Source organism: Vanacampus margaritifer, chromosome 9 (assembly GCF_051991255.1).
Source record: "Vanacampus margaritifer isolate UIUO_Vmar chromosome 9, RoL_Vmar_1.0, whole genome shotgun sequence".
In the NCBI taxonomy this organism is placed as follows: domain Eukaryota; kingdom Metazoa; phylum Chordata; class Actinopteri; order Syngnathiformes; family Syngnathidae; genus Vanacampus; species Vanacampus margaritifer.
The window spans coordinates 27,753,959-27,773,080 of NC_135440.1; the positions used below are offsets into that span (position 1 = coordinate 27,753,959).

General features: G+C 43.9%; 2 protein-coding genes across 3 annotated transcripts in view; both read right to left on the bottom strand.

The window, feature by feature from the left end:
• Nucleotides 1-276: 276 nt before the first annotated feature.
• cers2b (ceramide synthase 2b) lies at nt 277-16,111 on the bottom strand. Its single transcript, XM_077576321.1, has 11 exons — nt 15,553-16,111; nt 10,124-10,297; nt 8,806-8,923; nt 8,607-8,725; nt 6,900-6,957; nt 6,756-6,806; nt 5,727-5,819; nt 5,388-5,516; nt 5,141-5,247; nt 3,869-4,022; nt 277-2,499 (listed from the first exon to the last, which is right to left on the bottom strand). Exons 2-11 carry the CDS (start codon nt 10,294-10,296, stop codon nt 2,350-2,352), a joined length of 1,152 nt encoding a protein of 383 aa, XP_077432447.1. The 5' UTR covers nt 10,297; nt 15,553-16,111; the 3' UTR covers nt 277-2,349.
• A 1,338-nt stretch (nt 16,112-17,449) lies between these two features.
• The window catches only part of LOC144057462 (CUGBP Elav-like family member 3), a 37,039-nt gene continuing 35,366 nt past the window's right edge, over nt 17,450-19,122 (bottom strand). For both annotated transcript variants that reach the window (XM_077575038.1, XM_077575037.1), the window contains one exon: nt 17,450-18,103. The gene's annotated coding sequence lies outside the window, so the exon portion shown is untranslated. The remainder of the gene's footprint in view (nt 18,104-19,122) is intronic.

The following is a 19,122-nucleotide window of genomic DNA, read 5'->3' on the forward strand; positions in this document are numbered from 1 at the left end:
CAGAACATAAGTCAATTCTTCTTAATTTGAACTGACCAAATATATGCAATGTGATGACACACAGAATTGGACCGACATAGAGGACCCGAGAAGAAAAGAAATCCTTCCCTCGCTCTGAGACTTTGGAAAGAGGAGCAATTCAAACAAAAGAGGCTAAACAAATGAATGCATGTGACATAATTCTTTATGGAATATAAAAAACTTAGAAATCAACCTTTATTTTAATGTGTCATTTGCTTCTAGTGCTTCAGTAAGAAAGACTACAAGACGTCCGAGTTTGTCGCTGTGATTTGTAATCTTTTGCTTTTATTATGAACAATACTTCTGCGTCATTTAACCAAAAATAACACTGTAATCTGGACCCAGCTGTTGCTTCTGCGTGACTGGAGGAAGAAGTTGAAGATGAAAGCTTGCTGGTTGGTCGGTTGAGGTTAGTTGATAAGGAAAGAAGAAGAGGAAGAAAAGGTAGGTGGCGGCGGAATGAGGGAGGAGGAAAGTGAGTGATGAGGGATGACATGCTGCTCGTGGTGTGAAAAGGGAGGCAGAGACCGAGAAGTACCGGGACAAGCTGAGAGGAGAGGGAATGTCCCATAAATGACAAATAAGGCACTTGACAAACATTAAAGCATAACAAAACATGGCTTTGTGATAATGACCTCCTGGCAACATCAAATATCACACTTCAACACTCTTTTCATGTACAAAATGTTCATTAACATTACCCGAGCAACTCGGCAGTGGTCTCTAAAATGAGGAAGGTTCCACTCGTTTCAGTAAATGGCAGAAAGAAAGAAAAACGAGACAAACATTCAAAGCTGTGGTTCCGTCAACGGGTTTCAAACATCGCTCGGCATACTGTGTTCCCACAAATAGCACATATTTGAGATGCATGCCGATGACGGCGCTAAGCTAGGAGGGGCAACGTTGTAAGCGATTCTTGCACGTTGTGCTGCTGAAATATGCTTGTTCATATCACCCGTACAATTACGAGCAGGAAACTTTCAGGGGTAAAAATGTGATTTTTCTTAAATGCTCTTTACTGATAGCACATGTTTTGGCAATGACAAAAAAGTTAAACCCATGAAATTGGTTGAGAAATGAGCAAGTAACGACTTACTCTCGATGGGAATGTCGCCCCTACCAAGATGGCCGCCTCAAAAGCACGGCTATTAGCAAGGCTGCAATAGCGCGCTGCCGTATGTAGTCTTCATGTATGCGGGTCGAGGTGCTTGTGATTATTTTTGGATGCTTGTGAATATTCTCGTTCATTCTGGGCATGAAACGGATGTTGAGGTTTTGAGCAGGCTTCATCGGCATCGCTTCCTGCAGCAAGACTTTGGAATGGGATGGCCGTCCTTTCCTCCATCACAAAGACATTTCAATCCATTTTGCCTCCAACGAGCAACCTTAACGACTGTCACTTTGCTGTCCAAATGAAGCCATGAAACCATTTGTGCATTGCATCCAATTTGGAGGATTTTCTCTCTCTCAAAATGAGATGGAAATGAATTGTTTGATGCACTCTTCAAATAATTGCAGCATGGCTTCTTTATTTATTTAAGAGTTGGTTGTCAGAAGTGGACGACGTATCTGGCCGCTAATTGGGCCACGAAATCCGCTTGATTTGTCATAAGAGGATGAGGAAGCTGGTGACTTCCTGTGGCGCATGATTGGACTATTTGAGGGGCAGACATTATTTGAGGAAACACGGTATGCTTAGGAAATCCTTTTCTCGTGGAATTGGAAGTGAACCAAAGCGTCCCAAGCTACGTACACGGAAATTGTGAGGCACAAAGTTGAAAAAATACAAAGAAATGAAAACAAGAGGAAGTGTGGGCTTGTGCAAAGGCATCGCAATAGCTCGTTGCATAGACACAATTGAGGAAAATCAATGCCCCGTCTTCTCCTTTCATAAAAGGGATGCTCCATTTGTTCACTTTCAGTTGAAGCACAAAGCGAAAACAAAGAAAGCGTCGGGTTGTAAAATGGCGGGTTTTGTTTTTGTTTTGTTTGTTGAAAGAAGCCGTTAGCCGGCTGTAAGGCACGCAACAGTTGGAGCGAGGAAAGCTACGGAGGACGTGGCGCGGTCGCTCCCCCCTCCCTCCTCTCCAGTTTCGTCCCTGTCTCCAGTGAGAACGCGTGCGGACCCGCGTCGTCATCAAGACGAAGAACGTGCCGCCGCTTCCTGCTGTGTTGGTTTGGCTTTGTACAAATGAAGGTGTGTGTTGTCGTGCTGTGCAAAGGTAACTGCCAAATTTGCATCTCCCTCTTTGTCACTGCGTGCCTCCCGCCGCTGCCGCCGCCGCCGCCCCGTTACGAGTCCTTGCGGCGCGCACGTCGTCCTCGCCGTCATTCCGCCTTGCTGTGGTTGTTGTTGTACACCGCGTGGCCGTTCTGCAGCGGCCCGTTTGCTTTTGGGACATTTGGAACGTCGTCCTCTTCCTCCTCGTCGGACTCGTCCGTCTCATCCTTGTCGCTCCGCTCGTCGTCCACTTTTTCCTGCCAATAGAAATCAGCGTATGTGAGCGTGATGATGGTCAGTGAGCTGAAGGCCAAAATAACCTGATGACGTTTTCTACGTAATTGATATTTGATAAAATTTTGGAGGATTGAAAACAAGTTAAAATTCCTGAAAAGTGAAAATCTTCTCAAATTGACACACCACATAAAATAGGCCAGGTATTGTTAAAGGATCTTTGTGCAGTTTGTCACTCTTTTACTCGCGACTGCCACCTCTGGCCCAAAGCGTAACTGCAGCATGTGTGTCAGGCTCGTTCATGGTGCGGGTGCGAGTACATGCACGATCGAAGACATGACTTCAAATGAGGTCATAAAAATGCCGCTCCCCTCCCCAAAGAAACTGTGGAGTGTGCAGGGTCCGCACACTCTACTTTAAAGGGAAGATTTCAGCTGATAGGTGCAGTCGGGGCTCTTCGTACTCATCCGGGCATTGGTGGAGCATGCATGATGTCGAAAAAGCTGAAATACGACCTTTTTAAACGGCAAAATGCACCCTTAAGAATTTTCCTATGAAATTTAAATTCTTGAAATCGTGATTCAATATTTTTGGGAATGTTTAAATATGATTTATTTATTAATATTTGTTAAATATTGAATATTTGAACAAATTCAATTGAATCTGTTGATTCAGTAAGAAGGACTACACAAATAATTATGAGTACCCTTTGCCAAAGTATTTATTAAATGTTTGAGCAACAAAACATCTAGAAATTTCCACAAGAATAACTTTTTTGCGCACATGGGCTACAAAAGCGCCCTCTACTGGCCAAGTGCTGAATCATTCCGAGAAGTTACTGAATCACTATTAAATAGGGGAGGGGTCAATTCTGATCCATCGATGAATCAACCCTGGCAATTTAAGTATATAAAATGAGGCTTCACGTCATGTGAAAAATCCATCAGCACTCTCTGCTTTCAAATGCTGTGCATGTGTGAAATCGTCACACGTTTCCTCACCGTGACAATGAGGCGCTCTAAAGCAGCCTAGCCAGCGTGAAGCCCCTGTCCTTTCGCAGACTGTGGCAAATAAAAATGCCCCCACCCGCCCTTGTTGCCCTTTCTATCTGTGTGTGACTTGCGCACACTCACAGCCAACAATGAGGCGCTCTATAAAGTGGCCACGCCCCCTTACTATCTAGAAGGAAGATCAATTTGTGGGGTGTAATCGTAGCTAAGTTCACATTGCAATTGTGCTGCATAACCACCAGGTCCAAGTTCTTAAATAGTGGGGAGGGGCGACGCCCTAAAAAAGAATCAGGAAAAGTGAAATGGTGAAAAACAGCAATTATCTTCTTCGTCTGGTGTATTTAGAACAACAAGAACGAGCCACCAAAAGTGTCCTTCTTACATTGTTGGTGAGGAAGCGGACGGCAATCCGTATGATGAGAACGGCCCAGAAGATGTGAAGACACTGCAGCACCATCAGGAGACCGTTGAAGAAGTAGTAGCCAAAGAAGGGCTCGTAGAGGGTGACGGGGTAAACCCAAGTGCAGTAGATGATCCTGCACACGCCGCACACGCCGCACACGCCGTATCGTTACCATCAAAACATTTCATTTCATATGCAGTGTCATGCAAAGTTTGCCGTCCACTTTAGCATGTCAATTTCCATGATTTGTTAGCATTAGCTTGGAATGCAGCGAATCATCTTTCAAAATGTTATCAAAATATACATTACACATGAACTAGTGACTTCCTCAGAATTGGGCGAGCCATGCAATTGCATTTATTAACTCTTTGACTGCCAGACATTTTCAGAAAAGGGATGCCGTGGGTGCCAGCCGATTTTAAGCATTTTGACTGATCTTTCAAGGTCCATAGAAAATTATGTGTTTGGACTATGGAAGCACACATACTACCAAATGAAAGATTGGACTCTCATCTTTCATCAGAAAAAAAAGTTTGTTTCTACCTTATTCCGTTTTTCAGTAATCAACAATAGAAAATGGTTAGTTTCACCTCTGTTTTGAAACAAACGTCTTTTAACGTCTTTGGCACTCCTCCATAGGATTTTACTAAACGTTATTTAACGTTTTTGGCAGTCAAAGAGCTATTGTATGCGCCTGCAATTGCATTCGATTTGATCTTTTTCGTACATTTTGTATGGCTGTTTGTGTCGACTTTATCTGTTGAATACTGTTTTTGTTTAGCGTTCTCACTTTTACTACATAGAGTCATTTTAAACTTTGGATGTTTTTGTTGAAGTCATGATTTGAGGACCAGCGACCACTTTGTGGAAGCTCATCAGGACATCCTAACCAAGAAAAGAGAATAAATAAAGAATAAAGCATTAAGCTAGCAGGCAAATCTTAAGGAATTGTTTGGTGGTTTTAAATATGCAAAGTGTAATTCTCTCTCTTTTTTTAGTTTGACAATAATAAGAGCTTAAGGTCTCTTGAAGAACATTTCACTGGACTTGAGTGGAGTTCAATGCCACTATCCACTCGGATGTCAAATGATCGATTTAAAAACTCTACCTCAAAAGAATTGATGAGCCCGGTCACTCATGAGGCAAAGTCTCATTGATGAATTGTTTTTTTTTTCTTTCTTCTTTTGCGTGTTTAATACATTCAAGTTGCAGAACATCAAAGTGACCCAAGTGTGCAATTGTGAACGGTACCGGAAGGGGAAGATGGCGAGTCGAGTGACGATGAAGACTCCGGCGAAGACGATGAAGATGTAATTGCACGCATTTCGCCAGCCGGCATAGTTGAACATCTTGGCAGACTGGAGCGAGAGAGTGAGTGGGGAAAACAGTTGACATTTCGTCCACTGGGGGGCAGTGTCACGTCCGTGTTGAGGTCACAATCGGCTTGAGAAGCTCAACACAACATTTCCTTTGTTGCTTTGTCGAATTGCGCGTTTACCTCCAGGAGGTAATCGGACGAGTCGTGCACCAGCATGATGAGCGTCCCGGCACGGATGTAGTTGACGCACCACGAGAAGCTGATGAGCAGGATGGTTGCCACGTGGTGGACGATCTGCTCCTTGAAGTCCTGAAAGAGGCATCGCAACGCTTTGACACGCTTTCCACGTCCGCGCGCTTAAAAGCGCTTTTGTGCCTCTTTGGCAGGATTTTCACTCAGCTGACACACGTTGAGCAAAGTCCACACACGTGCCACAACAGTCCAAAGTCCACGCACACACGCAGGCCAGATGGCAAAAAGATTGTGCGGAACGTGCTTCGATTTTTGCCTTCTACTGACTTTGCGTTTGACGTCGGAGGCCACGCTGAAGAGCAGCGAGGCGTAGAAGCCCAGTTCGATCATGTAGTACCAATACTGAGATGGCAGCAAAGTCTGAGGAAGAGAAACAAATCCACGTTCAAGCTGCTTGGTCGGTTTTCAAAGAGGAGAAAACAACAACATTAAAACAGAATGCGGTGACGTCCTCCAATTACTTAACAACATCACGACATGTCTAGTATTCGGACTGCAAATGTTTTCATCAAGGTTTTGACCCTTCATGCGGTTTTGCTTTCTTTTTCACATTTCATTTCCACTTTAACTCTTTGACTGCCAAAAACGTTAAATAACGTTTAGTAAAATCCTATGGAGGAGTGCCAAAGACGTTAAAAGACGTTTGTTTCAAAACAGAGGTGAAACTAACCATTTTCTATTGTGGATTACTGAAAAACGGAATAAGGTAGAAACAAACTTTTTTTTTTTCTGATGAAAGATGAGAGTCCAATCTTTTTTTGGTAGTATGTGTGTTTCCATAGTCCAAACACATAATTTTCTATGGACCTTGAAAGATCAGTCAAAATGCTTAAAATCGGCTGGCACCCACGGCATCATCCCTTTTCTGAAAACGTCTGGCAGTCAAAGAGTTAAGATGAATTCACTCAAAATCAAATGAATTCAATTATTATTATTACTCAAATGATTCAATCAGATTAAACTGGTATCTCAAGGCATGACAATCGGCCTTAACCCGGAAACCAGAAGAAAACAATTCATTTTAAAAATCAACTACGTGCAATTCCTGCATTGGCCTTTTTGCATTTCATTCCAAACTGCCGCTTCATCAATTCCAATAGAATTCCTCCAAAAAAAAGCACTTGCACAAATAAAGGCCTCTCGTCAAAAAAACAAACAAATGTGGCCACCTCGTGAGGAAACCTCGCGTCGTAGTAACCCTCAACTCGTTAGCGTGAGATGTGATGAATCCCTGGCAAATTCACATGGGATGGAACGTGTGATCCTAAAAGTGCGATTTCCTTTCGGGAGACGTACCAGCACGGGGAAGCCTCGCCACATCTCCTGCACGTCATACAGCCAAGGTTTCTGCAAGAAGGAGCGCAAAAATCAAACTGAGAACGTGAATGAGGGAGGAGGGAGAAGATGGGGGGGGGAGGGGGGGGCGTTGATAATACTCACGTCGATGAGTGCGGCCAGGCCAGCAATGAAAGCAAGAAGGTAAAAGGTAAATCTCCAACTGCAAGAGAACACACACACATACAAACACACTTTCTGCTCAGTCAATGGGGGGGGGGCACATTTCCAAACACGCACACACACACGACTTGCAAGGCAACGACAAAAGGTACGCGCGCACACACAGGCAATCAGGCAGTTTGACTTCCTTGGGGTCAAAGTCAATCACACTTTTATTTGCACCCGAGTCCGAGTGAGCTGATTTGGATTAATACCCGATCCAATAGGGCTGTGCAATTAATTGAAATTCAATTACAATTTCAATTATTACACTCCATAATCACAAAATCGACATAAACAAAAATGACATAAGTCACATTTTTTATTTATTTTAAAATGATTAATAAATCTTGTTTGCTCCAAAAGGAACTTACATAATTACTGTAGAGTGTTGAAAATAATTGTATTTGTCTTCATATTTTTAAATGTTTAAACATTTTCTTGTTTTGTATCCCAAAAATGATTGTATTTGAATTATTACCAAAATAATCGTGATGATTATTTTTTCCATAATCGAAGAGCAACAAAAAGAAACAAAGAAAAATCACATTTTCCTCAATTGCAACCTACTTTTTTCATCCGATCAGAAGGAATATCAACACAGAAGTAAAGCAAATCAAATATTTTATTGTTAACTTTCACCCCCAAAAAATCAATATTGAACATTGGCCCCGATTTCCAATCACACGATTGATCCTCCTCCTGTCGTGTTGGGCAACACGTCTGCAAGTGTGTCCGTCGGTTTCTCTTGCTTCTTGTATTTCTTTTTCTACCGCTACAAGTGAGCCAACACTTACGCAAAGAGGGGAAATTCATGCGGAGTCTTTGCCCCTTTTTGTTTAACAACTTCAAAAATGTATCGTGTATTTTAAAAACAAATCTCTCATTTCGCTTTAGAGGCTCTTTGAAGGTGTCAACAATCCTCACGACATGCAAGAAATTTTGCGCATGAATGGAAAAATGCGGAAACACAAACGTCCTGCAGCATCAAGTGGCACAGATGGACAAAAAGGGGGCAAAAAGGGGACATGGGTCCGACATGGGTAAAAAAAAAGGGAAGCCGAAACGGACGGAAAGACACAATGCGGCTTGTTGTGCGTGTGCGTCACACAATGGCTGGATTCAGACACGTTGTGACCCCCCCGAGCCGGACACACGACAGTGAGTGACCGACATGCAGTCTCATGCACGCGCGCACGCACACACAAATCGACTGGGGTCATACTTGCCACTTAAAGGGCCAGTTCCTAAATAATGTCTCCAACACTTTGAGAATAATCGAATATTGTCTGTGAATATTATCGCTTGTTTTTCGTTTCAATGTTCATCGTTTTGTTTTTTAGTTTCATTATGACTGCCTTGTCAGTTTTGCAACTTTTTTTGTTTTTTTTGTTAAACTGTGCTTCCGCTTCTCTAAACGATCACACCCGAACATAAGTGTGAGCGGCGATTGTGTGGCTGATGATTGCGCGTGTTGAGCAAAAGGTACTCGGAGGTTTTGTAGCATGTGCGGGCTAAAAATAGAGCGCTACTTTTGCCGGCAGAAATGTGCTCTTACAGCGTCGAGTGACACATGAATGGCAGCTGCTCGGAACGCCGCGGCGAGCAACGTGACCACCCGTGACATGTCGGCCGCAAGCGCGCGCTTACCTGGCCTCTCGGAACTTTTTCAGCAAACTGGGCCTGTCCTGATTCCTCCGTCTTCGAAACCAGCGTTGCGCTTGTCGTTCCGAGCAGCCCGTCTGCTTGCAAAGGCTGGCAAGTGAAAGCTGCAATTGTGCAAAAAGCGCCGATTATTAACGTTTGGAGGTCAAAGACGCCGGCCGACGTCTTCGGACGTCTTCTGTACCTGTGTGGGGTTTTTGCTAACTTTGCAGTAGTAGGACTCCAGCGTGGGGTTGTGAGGCACCCTGAGCCGTACTGTTTCTTTGACCCCGAGTAGAGAAGCCAAAGGCGTCGCCACCATCCTGAAAGAGGAAAATGGTGGTGGCCCCAGGAGAGCACCATGAGGGACACCATAATTGGTCATTTACTAATCATACAGAGCGAGAACATTTGCATGAAGGATAAAAATAAAAGGGCAACCTATCAGGAAACAAGACGACCCTCAACAGGCCAAGCCCCGCCCTTTCAAGTCACACGCATTCAGTCACAGATACGCAATTGTAAAAAGTGAGGATGGCAAAACCAATAGGACAAAAACACCTGCGGCTTCACATACATATAAAACCCAATACATTTTTGAAATATGGATGAATAATCAAATAAGTATATGGTCGCTACTTTGTGAATTTTGTCTGTTTAGAGAACGTAAATAAACGAGGAATTACTGTAGTAACGTGAATGCGTTGGGAAAAAAAATAAACACTCGCCGCCAGACTGACAAATATAATTGCAGGAAATATAAAAATCATGGCAATGACATAAAGCGTGGAACTGCCATTGTGGAGTAAATCGTTTTGACTGGCAAGTACGTTCGAACCTATTGAAATATGTTTTGAATCGAGGGATGTTCGATTATGAAGAAAATATTAACCACGATTGATTTGGTAATAATTGCAATCACGATTAGGACCATCATTTGTTTTTTGGTACAAAACAAGAAAATGTAAAAAATATGACGACAAACACTATAATTATGCAAGTTCCTTTTGGACCAAACAAGATTTATGAAATTTGTCATTTTAAAGTAAAAAAAAGTGCAAATATATAAATGTAAACTACTCAGAATTAGTATGAATAATCTTTTATTTTTGTTTACGATGATGCCGATTTTGCAATTGTGGTGTGTAATAATTGAAATTGTGATTTAATTATGATTAATTGCACAGCTCTATTTGAACAAACACTGGCAAATACGTCCCAATGTACTTGCAGGCTACAAACATAGCATCTTTTCGAATAATGCCACAAAGTATTACGTACTTGCACATGCCCAAGTCAATACCCCGTTGCATTATGGGAAAAATGTTGAACCTTAAGAAATGATGTACTGTACTGCAGACATAATAATAAATCATAAACGTTTACAATAAACATTGTTTCTGACTTTCTGACAGTTCCACGCTTCTGCCGCTATTAGCATCATTTTGGGGAGTCAAGAATGGTCGGAAAGAAACGAGTCACATGACTTGAGCAGCTCTGCAGATGAAGAAACACAAACGGACCGTTCAAAGAGCTGCCGCACGATGAGGAATAAGATGGCGATGGGAAGCGCCGCCCACAAGTCGCTGGCTTTGGCGTAGACGCGCCCGTCCCGGTCCTCCAGGTCGGCCCAGCCCAGACCTTCCGGAAACCACAGCCGCTCCTGCCAGAAGCGGGCGCTCAGCTCCGACAGCATCCTGCAACGCAAGACGCAGGAATCACCACGCCTGCCAACGCGGCGGCGGCTTCACGAGCGGACGCGCGTGACGCCGGGCACAGTTGGCACAAAAGTCATTTCAAGAATGAGCGCCGGCCCGAAGGCCGCGCCCCGCCGCGCCTCGGAGGCCCGCGCGAGGGAACGCGACTCACAGGCGGCGCAACTTGACATTCATGCTTTCCAGCAGCACATCCCTCGGCCCCTCGACGCAGCGCACCCCGACGGTTTGAGGGCGTGGCAGCGTGAAAGGGGAAGCAGCGTGCGAGGGATCGTGACTCATCGGCCGGCTGGCGCGCGACAATGGAAGATCTGTTCGTCATCTGTAAATGATCAAGTCCGTGAAGCGTTTCCGTCCCCGCCGCTAATCAGTTAAGGGTTCCCCCCTCTTGGTGCGCGGAATTGTCCGCTCCCTCGACGGCCTCGGAAACACGCAGCTTGAAAAAACACTGAAACTTGTAAGTTAGTTGTTGCCGTATATTTACGCTCACTTATAAAGGAAATATTCATCACCATTAGGATGAGAATTCATTTTTGGGTACAAAACAAGAAAATGTTTACAAATTTGAAGACAAATAAAATTCTTTGGCGCCATCAATGGTTTCATTTGCCAGACTTCAAGATGCTAATTGTATGATTTAACACAAAATATCAATTGTTTTTCAGCATGCTTTTCGTCGGACATCTTTGGTATGCTTGAGGAGGCGGAGCAAAATATGCTGAAGTGAAATTTACTGTCAACCCAGATTGAACGCTTCGGCGTTAGAATCTCAAGAGGAATTTTCATCCTTTAAAAAAACGTCTGGTAGGACAAAAATACGGAAGTTCATTGTGTTTCTACAAAGAGATTTTATTTATGGAAGATGTTAAATTATAGATTGTGTTAAACAGCTCTTAAATAATGAGTTTTTGTGGCGGAAAAATAAGAAGAAGCCTTTTTGGTGTGACGTCCTCGAGAGGAGCATCTCGTTAAGAATTGGATTCTTTCTCTTCATGTCTCCACTCTTTGTTTTCTTCCGCTACTCGGCGGGGAAAGCCGTTTCTGAACCAGTGACAAGTTTCACTTCAAAAGATCCAACAATAAACTCGTTCAGGCCAGCTTGAAAAACAACAACGCGATTATTCAAAATGGAATAATGATATTAAAATCAGCTCAAGGAATATTATTTGGGGTGTGCACTTATTTGTAATGGAGGATGTTAAGAGATGTGGAAAGTGCTGATTGTATGTTTTGGAGAAAATTGCAAAAACATGTCTTGAAGTTGCCACAAGTCACGTTGCAACAAAATCTTATTTAAGGAATGACAGCATCGAGTGCTGTGCGGTCCATGAAACACTGGACCGTATGGTGGTCTATTTTTCCCTTCATGTCATGTCAGTCATGACACCCCCCCTCCCTCCCCCCACTCGCACCCCAGCACACGTGGTGGACAGGATAGCTGACTGACTGTATTTTGCCAACTCTTCAAGCCAATAGCATGAATGTTGCGCAACATCCACTAAATGAGAAATCAAACCCAGAACAGATAAGAAAATGACTTTCTAAGCACATATAAGGGGAAAAGTCCAAAGGGTAGGAACACACAAGCGTCGGACCGCTCGGAGGGGAAAACAACGCAAAACATTTGCGCAGTGCAGCAATGTTGAAGGGAATTTCCCAATCAAGGCGACATTTTTGGGCTGATGTGCTGAGATCATCTGTTGATTTCAGCAAGTGGAAGCACTTTTTTTTTTTTTTTTCTTCCCCTGAATAACATTCCAATTGGCCCAGCGGATCATATGACCCGGCTCTGACCATTTCAAAGGTCCAATGAAACTGGGGATGCCTCTGGCGGGGGGAGGGAGACGGGAAGTTGTGAGTCTCCCTCTTGCTCACCACAAAGCTTCTTTATAAAGACCAGCCAGCGGAAGTTCTCCTCAAATCTGCAAAATAAAAGTCTATCATCGGGAAGGGGGGGGGGGGGGGGGACGACTCTCATTTCGGGAGTATTAGCAAAACTAAACAATGCAAAATGGAACCTGGTACTGAGTTAGGGTATTTGCCGGGAATGTAAACATATGGCCGCCATATGGCGGGAGATGAACAAGTTGTAGAGTTTTGAGACGGACAGCAAAAATGGGTGTGGCTCGCGAGCAGAAGTGAAAAGTGAGCGAGCGAGTCCAGCGCAAACCTTCCACGTATTGCGCGTCCACAAACATGAATCATTCGGAGCGAGCACAAGTTTTCCAAAGACAAAGAAGAGAAGAAGAGAAGAGCGTCTCGTCTGCACGCTGGATGGGGGGGGGGGTATATGGGGTCGGTGGGGGTTCGGGTGAAAGGCAAAAAGCAGACATCGCAAACTTGCATCACAATAAGCCTCACATCAAACAACTTTTGGATGGAAAGTATAAATAGAGCACAAAATTCTTTCATGATTCCAAGAACAGCAACTGACGTTACAGGAGACCTTCGAGTTCCAAAACGCTTTCTTGTGCTTTCCATTGTCACAAACGTCCAAAACGTCCTCGTCGTAGGTTATATAACGCAGGCAGAAATGCGGTAAATATTTGTATTCAACCAAAACACTTCTTGGTCATGAATCTCAAACAAATGAAAAACAGGAAGTAACCGAGCGCAAATCTTTCCTGAGAGTCCAAATCCAGCAATTTCAGCCTTTCAACAGCAAATATTCTCTGATTTCTGTCATTTTCCCTCAACGCAGACGGATTATCTTTGTGCTTCTTCAATGTCAGACATTTGCAAACATCAGCTTTCACTTCACACTGTTCAACATGTTCGATGCGGACGCCAACGCCATCATCGATATCCCGACCGTACAGCTTGCAAATTGTGTTCCTGAATGGGCCGTCGCGTCGCCGGCGTTTTCCCGGCAGCGCCGCCGAAGCCTGAATGCGCGCATTGTGGGCTGAAGTGGCCGTCGGGCAGGTTGGCAAGCTTCACGCAAGTAAATGCTTCATTAGCGCTAACTCGGGTCAGGCCTTCCAGCGTCATCGCAATTTTGGACATTCCTGACAAAGTTGTCGGCTGGCAAATGCGGAGATCAGACAAAGACGGTCAAAGTGTCTCTCGGTGTATTTAGTGACCTGTTAACCAAATGGCCTGCGTTTGACATGCAGTCGCCAGATAGCGATCGTAACAAAGTTAACCTCCGTACTTTCAACACTGATTTGTGAGCTGATGAATTATTGATAAGGGTATTCAATCAGCGAGCAGACAGAGGAGAGACGTCACAATATGGTCGTGCTGATTGTCTTCTGCCGACTGGATGGAGGCGGCCAAGTCTGCCTTTTAAGTGCCGTCTGACCTTGCTCACCACAACACCACCGACCGTGTGCCGCGTGGCGTGTACTGTATGTGATGCATGTGAAATTCATTGACGAGAAAAAACACAGAGGCTCCACCCACCTGAGACAGACAACAACATATCCGTCTTCAACGGAACGACTCATTGTTCATTTAAAGGCTTATAAATACAGTAGTAGCGCAAAGTATGACTCATTTCGGACAGGAAGAGAGGAAGACTTTTGGCCAGCTTTAGCTTGTGATTCCATGTCAGGATGGTTGGCGATGACGGCCAGCAGTCGCCCGGCCAACCCAGCAGAAGGTGGACCGACGACCGCTCCCCGGACAAGAAGTGTTGCTGCTTGTTTCTTAAAAAAGTAATTGGCTACAAACCCTCCGTATTTGTTGTCACGTGACAGCGACATTTAAACAATGACTGAAGGTGACTTCTAAATGTCCGGCCGTTCATCTGACTTTGGGCAAGAAGGGACAACCTGGACTGGCTGCAAGTCAACTGGAGGGCTCGGAGGCAAACAAAACATTCGCACCTCTGGCCAATTTAGTCTTCAATAAAGCTTACATCCATGACAACATGCAAACTCCACGCAAGGCAGATCGGAGCGCTAAGGACCATCTATGAAGGCGACTGCGACTGCATGCTGTGGGCCAAGCGTTTTTAACGGTCCGTGTACATTATTTAGCCAATCCATTCACTTAACTCTCACTGCAAGTCTACACGACGGGCTGCCAATAAACTGCTATTCATTTTTCATGAGCACGTTTTGAGTCCTGCAGTTCCTGTAGATGCGCGCACCTCCAGAAAGCAACCTATGGATAATGGCACAAATCATGCGCCTTAAGTAAGTCATGCTTGATTAGTACATAAAACGCTATCATTTATTCATTGTAAATACAGTAAGTGTGTACTCAAGAACCACAGTGGCTCAAACAGAGATGAACAAAACATGACATTATCTCAAACGTACACACGCCGTGACGTGAGCTGGAAGCCATCCTGGACTGGTCGCCAGTCCATCGCATGGCACAGGACAAGTAAGATGTCACACCTACAACCATTTACGGAGGTCATTCTCAACTGCAGGCTCAGAACCCCAAAGTGGGTACAATACTGTAGACCTGCCGTGACATTTCAATGTGACACACGGTGCAGGAAGACATTTTCGCCACAAGAACAACCCGCAAGCCTTCAGACTCCTGAACAATCTGTCAGTGTCAACCACACACGTGCAAGCTTTTTCTAAATGTGTTATTCTTGCTTACTTGAACGTTAACACTGTGATTTCAGCTGCAACCTTGAATAGTCGAATGCCAGCATCTGTGGACATTATATGCTTCAAATGTATCTTTCAAGATTTATAATTGCTGTATTCATCTTGTTATTTTCTTTGTATGAATGAAGGGCGACCGGCAACGAAAGAATTCCATTGCTGTGTGTGTGTGTGTTTTAAAATTGTATTATTATTTTGTTAATGTGCACAAAGAAAATCATAATTTGAATCTAACAGCACTCAGGCAGTGAGGAGTCTCAAACTTGATGAGTATATGATCAATACATTTTGATAAATAATATACAAGAGCTTTCGTTTTTTATTACTGCCAACAGTCACTACTCGTCCAGCTGTGTGTTAGCCTACTAAGCTAACTTTCACACAGAATGCTAACAGCGACGCTCGAGTATCACAATACGAGCAAAAAAAAAGACCACGGTGTGTTTTTACAGCAACTGTATGTGAACGTTTGAAACATTTACGAGACATTTTGCGTCGTTTGATCGCCACGAGGCCCGCTATTTTCAGCTAATTAAAGGACTGGCGTGAGTGCGTGATGACGTCGTCGCCATTCGCATGCCAAGCCGCCGCAAAACGCTTCACAAACGGGATTTACTTTGCTCAAACCGAGAAAAAGGGGGGGGGGGGTCGACGACGACAGCTTACTTGTTTTTCTCGTCTTCTTTTTTTCCCGCAGGGAAATGTGGAATTCGGCTTGGCAGAAAAAAAGAAAAGAAAAAGTGTGGTCTCCACAGAGACGAGCGAGCTAACGGTCCCGCTGAATGAAATGTGTCCCAGCTCAAGATTTGCACACGCAGGCTCTTTACATCTTCGCCCAAAGCGAAAGTTCAAGATCACTTTTCGGATAAAAATGTCCTCAAGAGGCCGTTAAAAACATCAAGTGGAGATTTCCACGCGTGGCGGCGGCGCGTGATGCTGCAATGCGCCCGCTTTTTGTTCCCGTCACAGTTGTCCGCTTGTTGTTGTTGTTTGTCCTCCCATGCGTCGTTTTTGTGGGCTGCCCTCGCGTGTGGCAGCGAAGTCCGTCTGGGTGCGCGTGGCCGGGCACGGGCGACGGCAGGCCTGAAGGAAAAGATTGCGAGCGAACGCAGGGCGGTCAGGCCGGGCGAGAAGGCAGACAAGCAAGCGGGCAGGCAGGACGCTGAGGACGGGCCGGGAGGGGGGGGGGGGGGGGTAACGGAGAGGGAGGGACGTGACGCTGGATGGCTGCGCGGCTTGACGTCCAAGGCGTCCCACGCTGACACACATCCGCGTTTTGTTCCGCTCCGAGGACACACAGGCAGGCAGACAGGCAGACAGGCAGACAGGCAGACAGGCAGGCAGACAGGCAGACAGGCAGACAGACAGACATTTGAGAAAGACCGACCGACACCCCAATCCGTTTGTCCCCACAGCGGCCGCAGATGTGTGCAGCTGTGTCCACGCTGGAGATGTCCTCAACTCAACTAAAGCCTCACTAACTGCTGTCATTTTTGTCACCACTGCAACTCGTTAACTTGAGCGACACGTGAGCACACGGGACTTCAGCTCAGTGAGCACCCACTTCAGGGATGGCCTTTACGTAAAATGTTGCTTAATGATGTTTCATAATTAGGAAACAAACTTACACTTAACATTATTTACGTTTTTGTAATGGGGACATGGCAGGCCTGACAGTTAACTAGAATTTTGTATTAAGAGATAAAAAAAAAAAAAAAACTGTAACTAATGATAATAAGCGGCCAACTCCCTTAGAGGAATATATGAGATAACACACAACTCTTGGCTCATGCAGTGTGTCTTTTTTTAAAAATCCTTGCAATGACGCCTCTCTCTGGTTACAAGTGGAATTACACATGAAATTACATTTTAAAATGGGAACTAAACCCAAGAGGGGTTTTCTGTTACATTTTTGCTTTTTAAAATTTCAGGGGTTTATAGTTCACTTTTAAATAAAAATAGAAAAGATCACAAATAATAAGCATTTAAATATATAACAAGAATGATGAGTAATATTGACTGCATACTTACAAAACACACACTCGTACAAAAAAGCTTGTCGACAAAAAATAAATACATTATTATATAATAAAAATATATAATAAAAAACATTATTCAGTAAAACATGATTGATATGCAAACATAAGGCAGTTTTTCTTACAGAATAAAAATGCATGAAAATGATTGACAATTCCAACATTGCTTGCATACACGCTTTATAAAAGACGACAAGACACTCGTGTGCAGTATGATACTTTTTATTTTAACTTAAAAAGAGAGCGAATCAAAAACAGGGTTCAATAAATTAGAAATAAATATAATCGTTGTCATCATTAATAATACATACATTATAATTACTCCATTGCGAGAGTCTGACACAAACAGGCCCTCGGAACGTTTTGTTTTTTTGTTTTGTTTTCTCTAGAAAAATTCCAAAATGAAAATATTGCAACCCACTCAAATCCCTTTTCTCCCCCCCCCCCCCCCCCCGATAAACAAAATAATTAGATAAATAAATAAAAAATAGCTCAAATATTAAAACCTCCCGAGTAAAAGTGCGGCGAACCCCCTCCCTCCCCCTCCCTGTGTTTTGCACCTAAAATCTAAGTAGAAATTTAAAATAGGTTAGTGATTTGCCATTGTACAATTTGGAATGTGATAATCCCTTTTTATGAAGATGATAATGTTACTAGTGGTATAATAATAATGACAATAATAATAATGTTGTTGTGTCCTTTTTCAGAGTTGCTAGAGTTCTTTTTGCATGTTTTCTCCCATGTTTTTAAATGCTGTTCTTTGTCGACTAAGTTATTTATTTACATGATCGTGTTTTCCTTCTTTGTTTCTGTCATTTCTATTTTTTTTTTTCCCCGCCTCCTGGTACTGAAATGAAAGCACCGCCGGCTGGTCGGTCCCTCGATATTTGTCAGGTAATAGAGATGTAAAGACATGTGGTCTATGGATGTGATATATGCATCAGCAGTTTTGCTTTCTTGTAGTAAAGCGTCCACGTACGGCAGCCTGGCACTGGACTCAAACACCCCGTCGGCGACAAGATGGCGCTCTCGGCTCTACGTGGTGTGTGTTTGTGGTATGTACACTTGTCGGTTGTGTGTGTGTGTGTGTGTGTCAGTGCAAGTACATGAACGCACTCCGCCAATGCACAGAAGTGACGAGAAAGCGCTCTGGAATTTCCACCTGGGCTCAGAAAGGTCACCTGTGGACGGAGGGAGGGTTGGACGGATGGGGAAATGGATGGACGGACAGACGGACGGACGGAAGGTATGATAATGGCGGTGGTCGACAGGGGGGGAGGAGAGAAGGACAGAAGCCTCGTTAGACGTCTCCAGAGAAAAAAAAAAAAAAAAGACGTGATATGTTCCGTGCTTTCTGGTGTTCAACCCGGCTTGGAAGTCAATCATCACGTCACGGCAGTCGCGCCGCTCCGTCGCGAACGTCCACATTGTCAGCTCATCCGAATGATGGCATGCGAGTGTGTGCTTGCAAACAATATGGATATTGTTTTTGTTCTGTCTTACGGGACAGGAAGTAACTAACAGTGGCGTGCAGTCAGGGCCTTCAAGGCCTTTTCTGCCGGACCATACATTAACTACCGGTAAATAACGAACTTTTTTTGACCAATCAGATGACAGCTCCAATGTGTTGCCATGTAAATGTAATTTGCTCAAGGTCTTCAAAAAGTGCTGGCTACGACAAGACACTGAAAGTAGTGACGGACAAATGAAGCTTCATGAAGCACTTGTGATATTTTTTGACTCCGCTAGATGGCGGTCTTTGTTAAAAGATGGAAATTTCATCCATTTCTTTTCCATCTTTAAACCAAGAGGATCATCTAGAGGAGTCCAAAAAAAATATCGCGCGTGTTTCGTAGAGCTTCATGAAGCTTCGTTTTTTCCATCACTAAATGGTTGTTTGTTGTTGTTTCGTTTTTTTAACCAATCACATTTTAGATGGACAATTCTGTCTGCACGAATACTCAGAGCGACGTGGCCATTTTCCCGTCCACTGATTGGTTCAGATATTTTTATCCCTCTGATTGGTTGAGCTTAAAATGTGCACCAAAAGATTGATTTACGTTGGAGGATGATGTCAGACATGATTAACAAAAAAAAAAATCATTGTTAAGGCTTACTTTTCAAGAAAAAAATGTTTTTATGAGGCTAAGTTCACCAAAACAGTTGCTAGCTGCCTTGTTTCAACCCGGAAATAGATTTT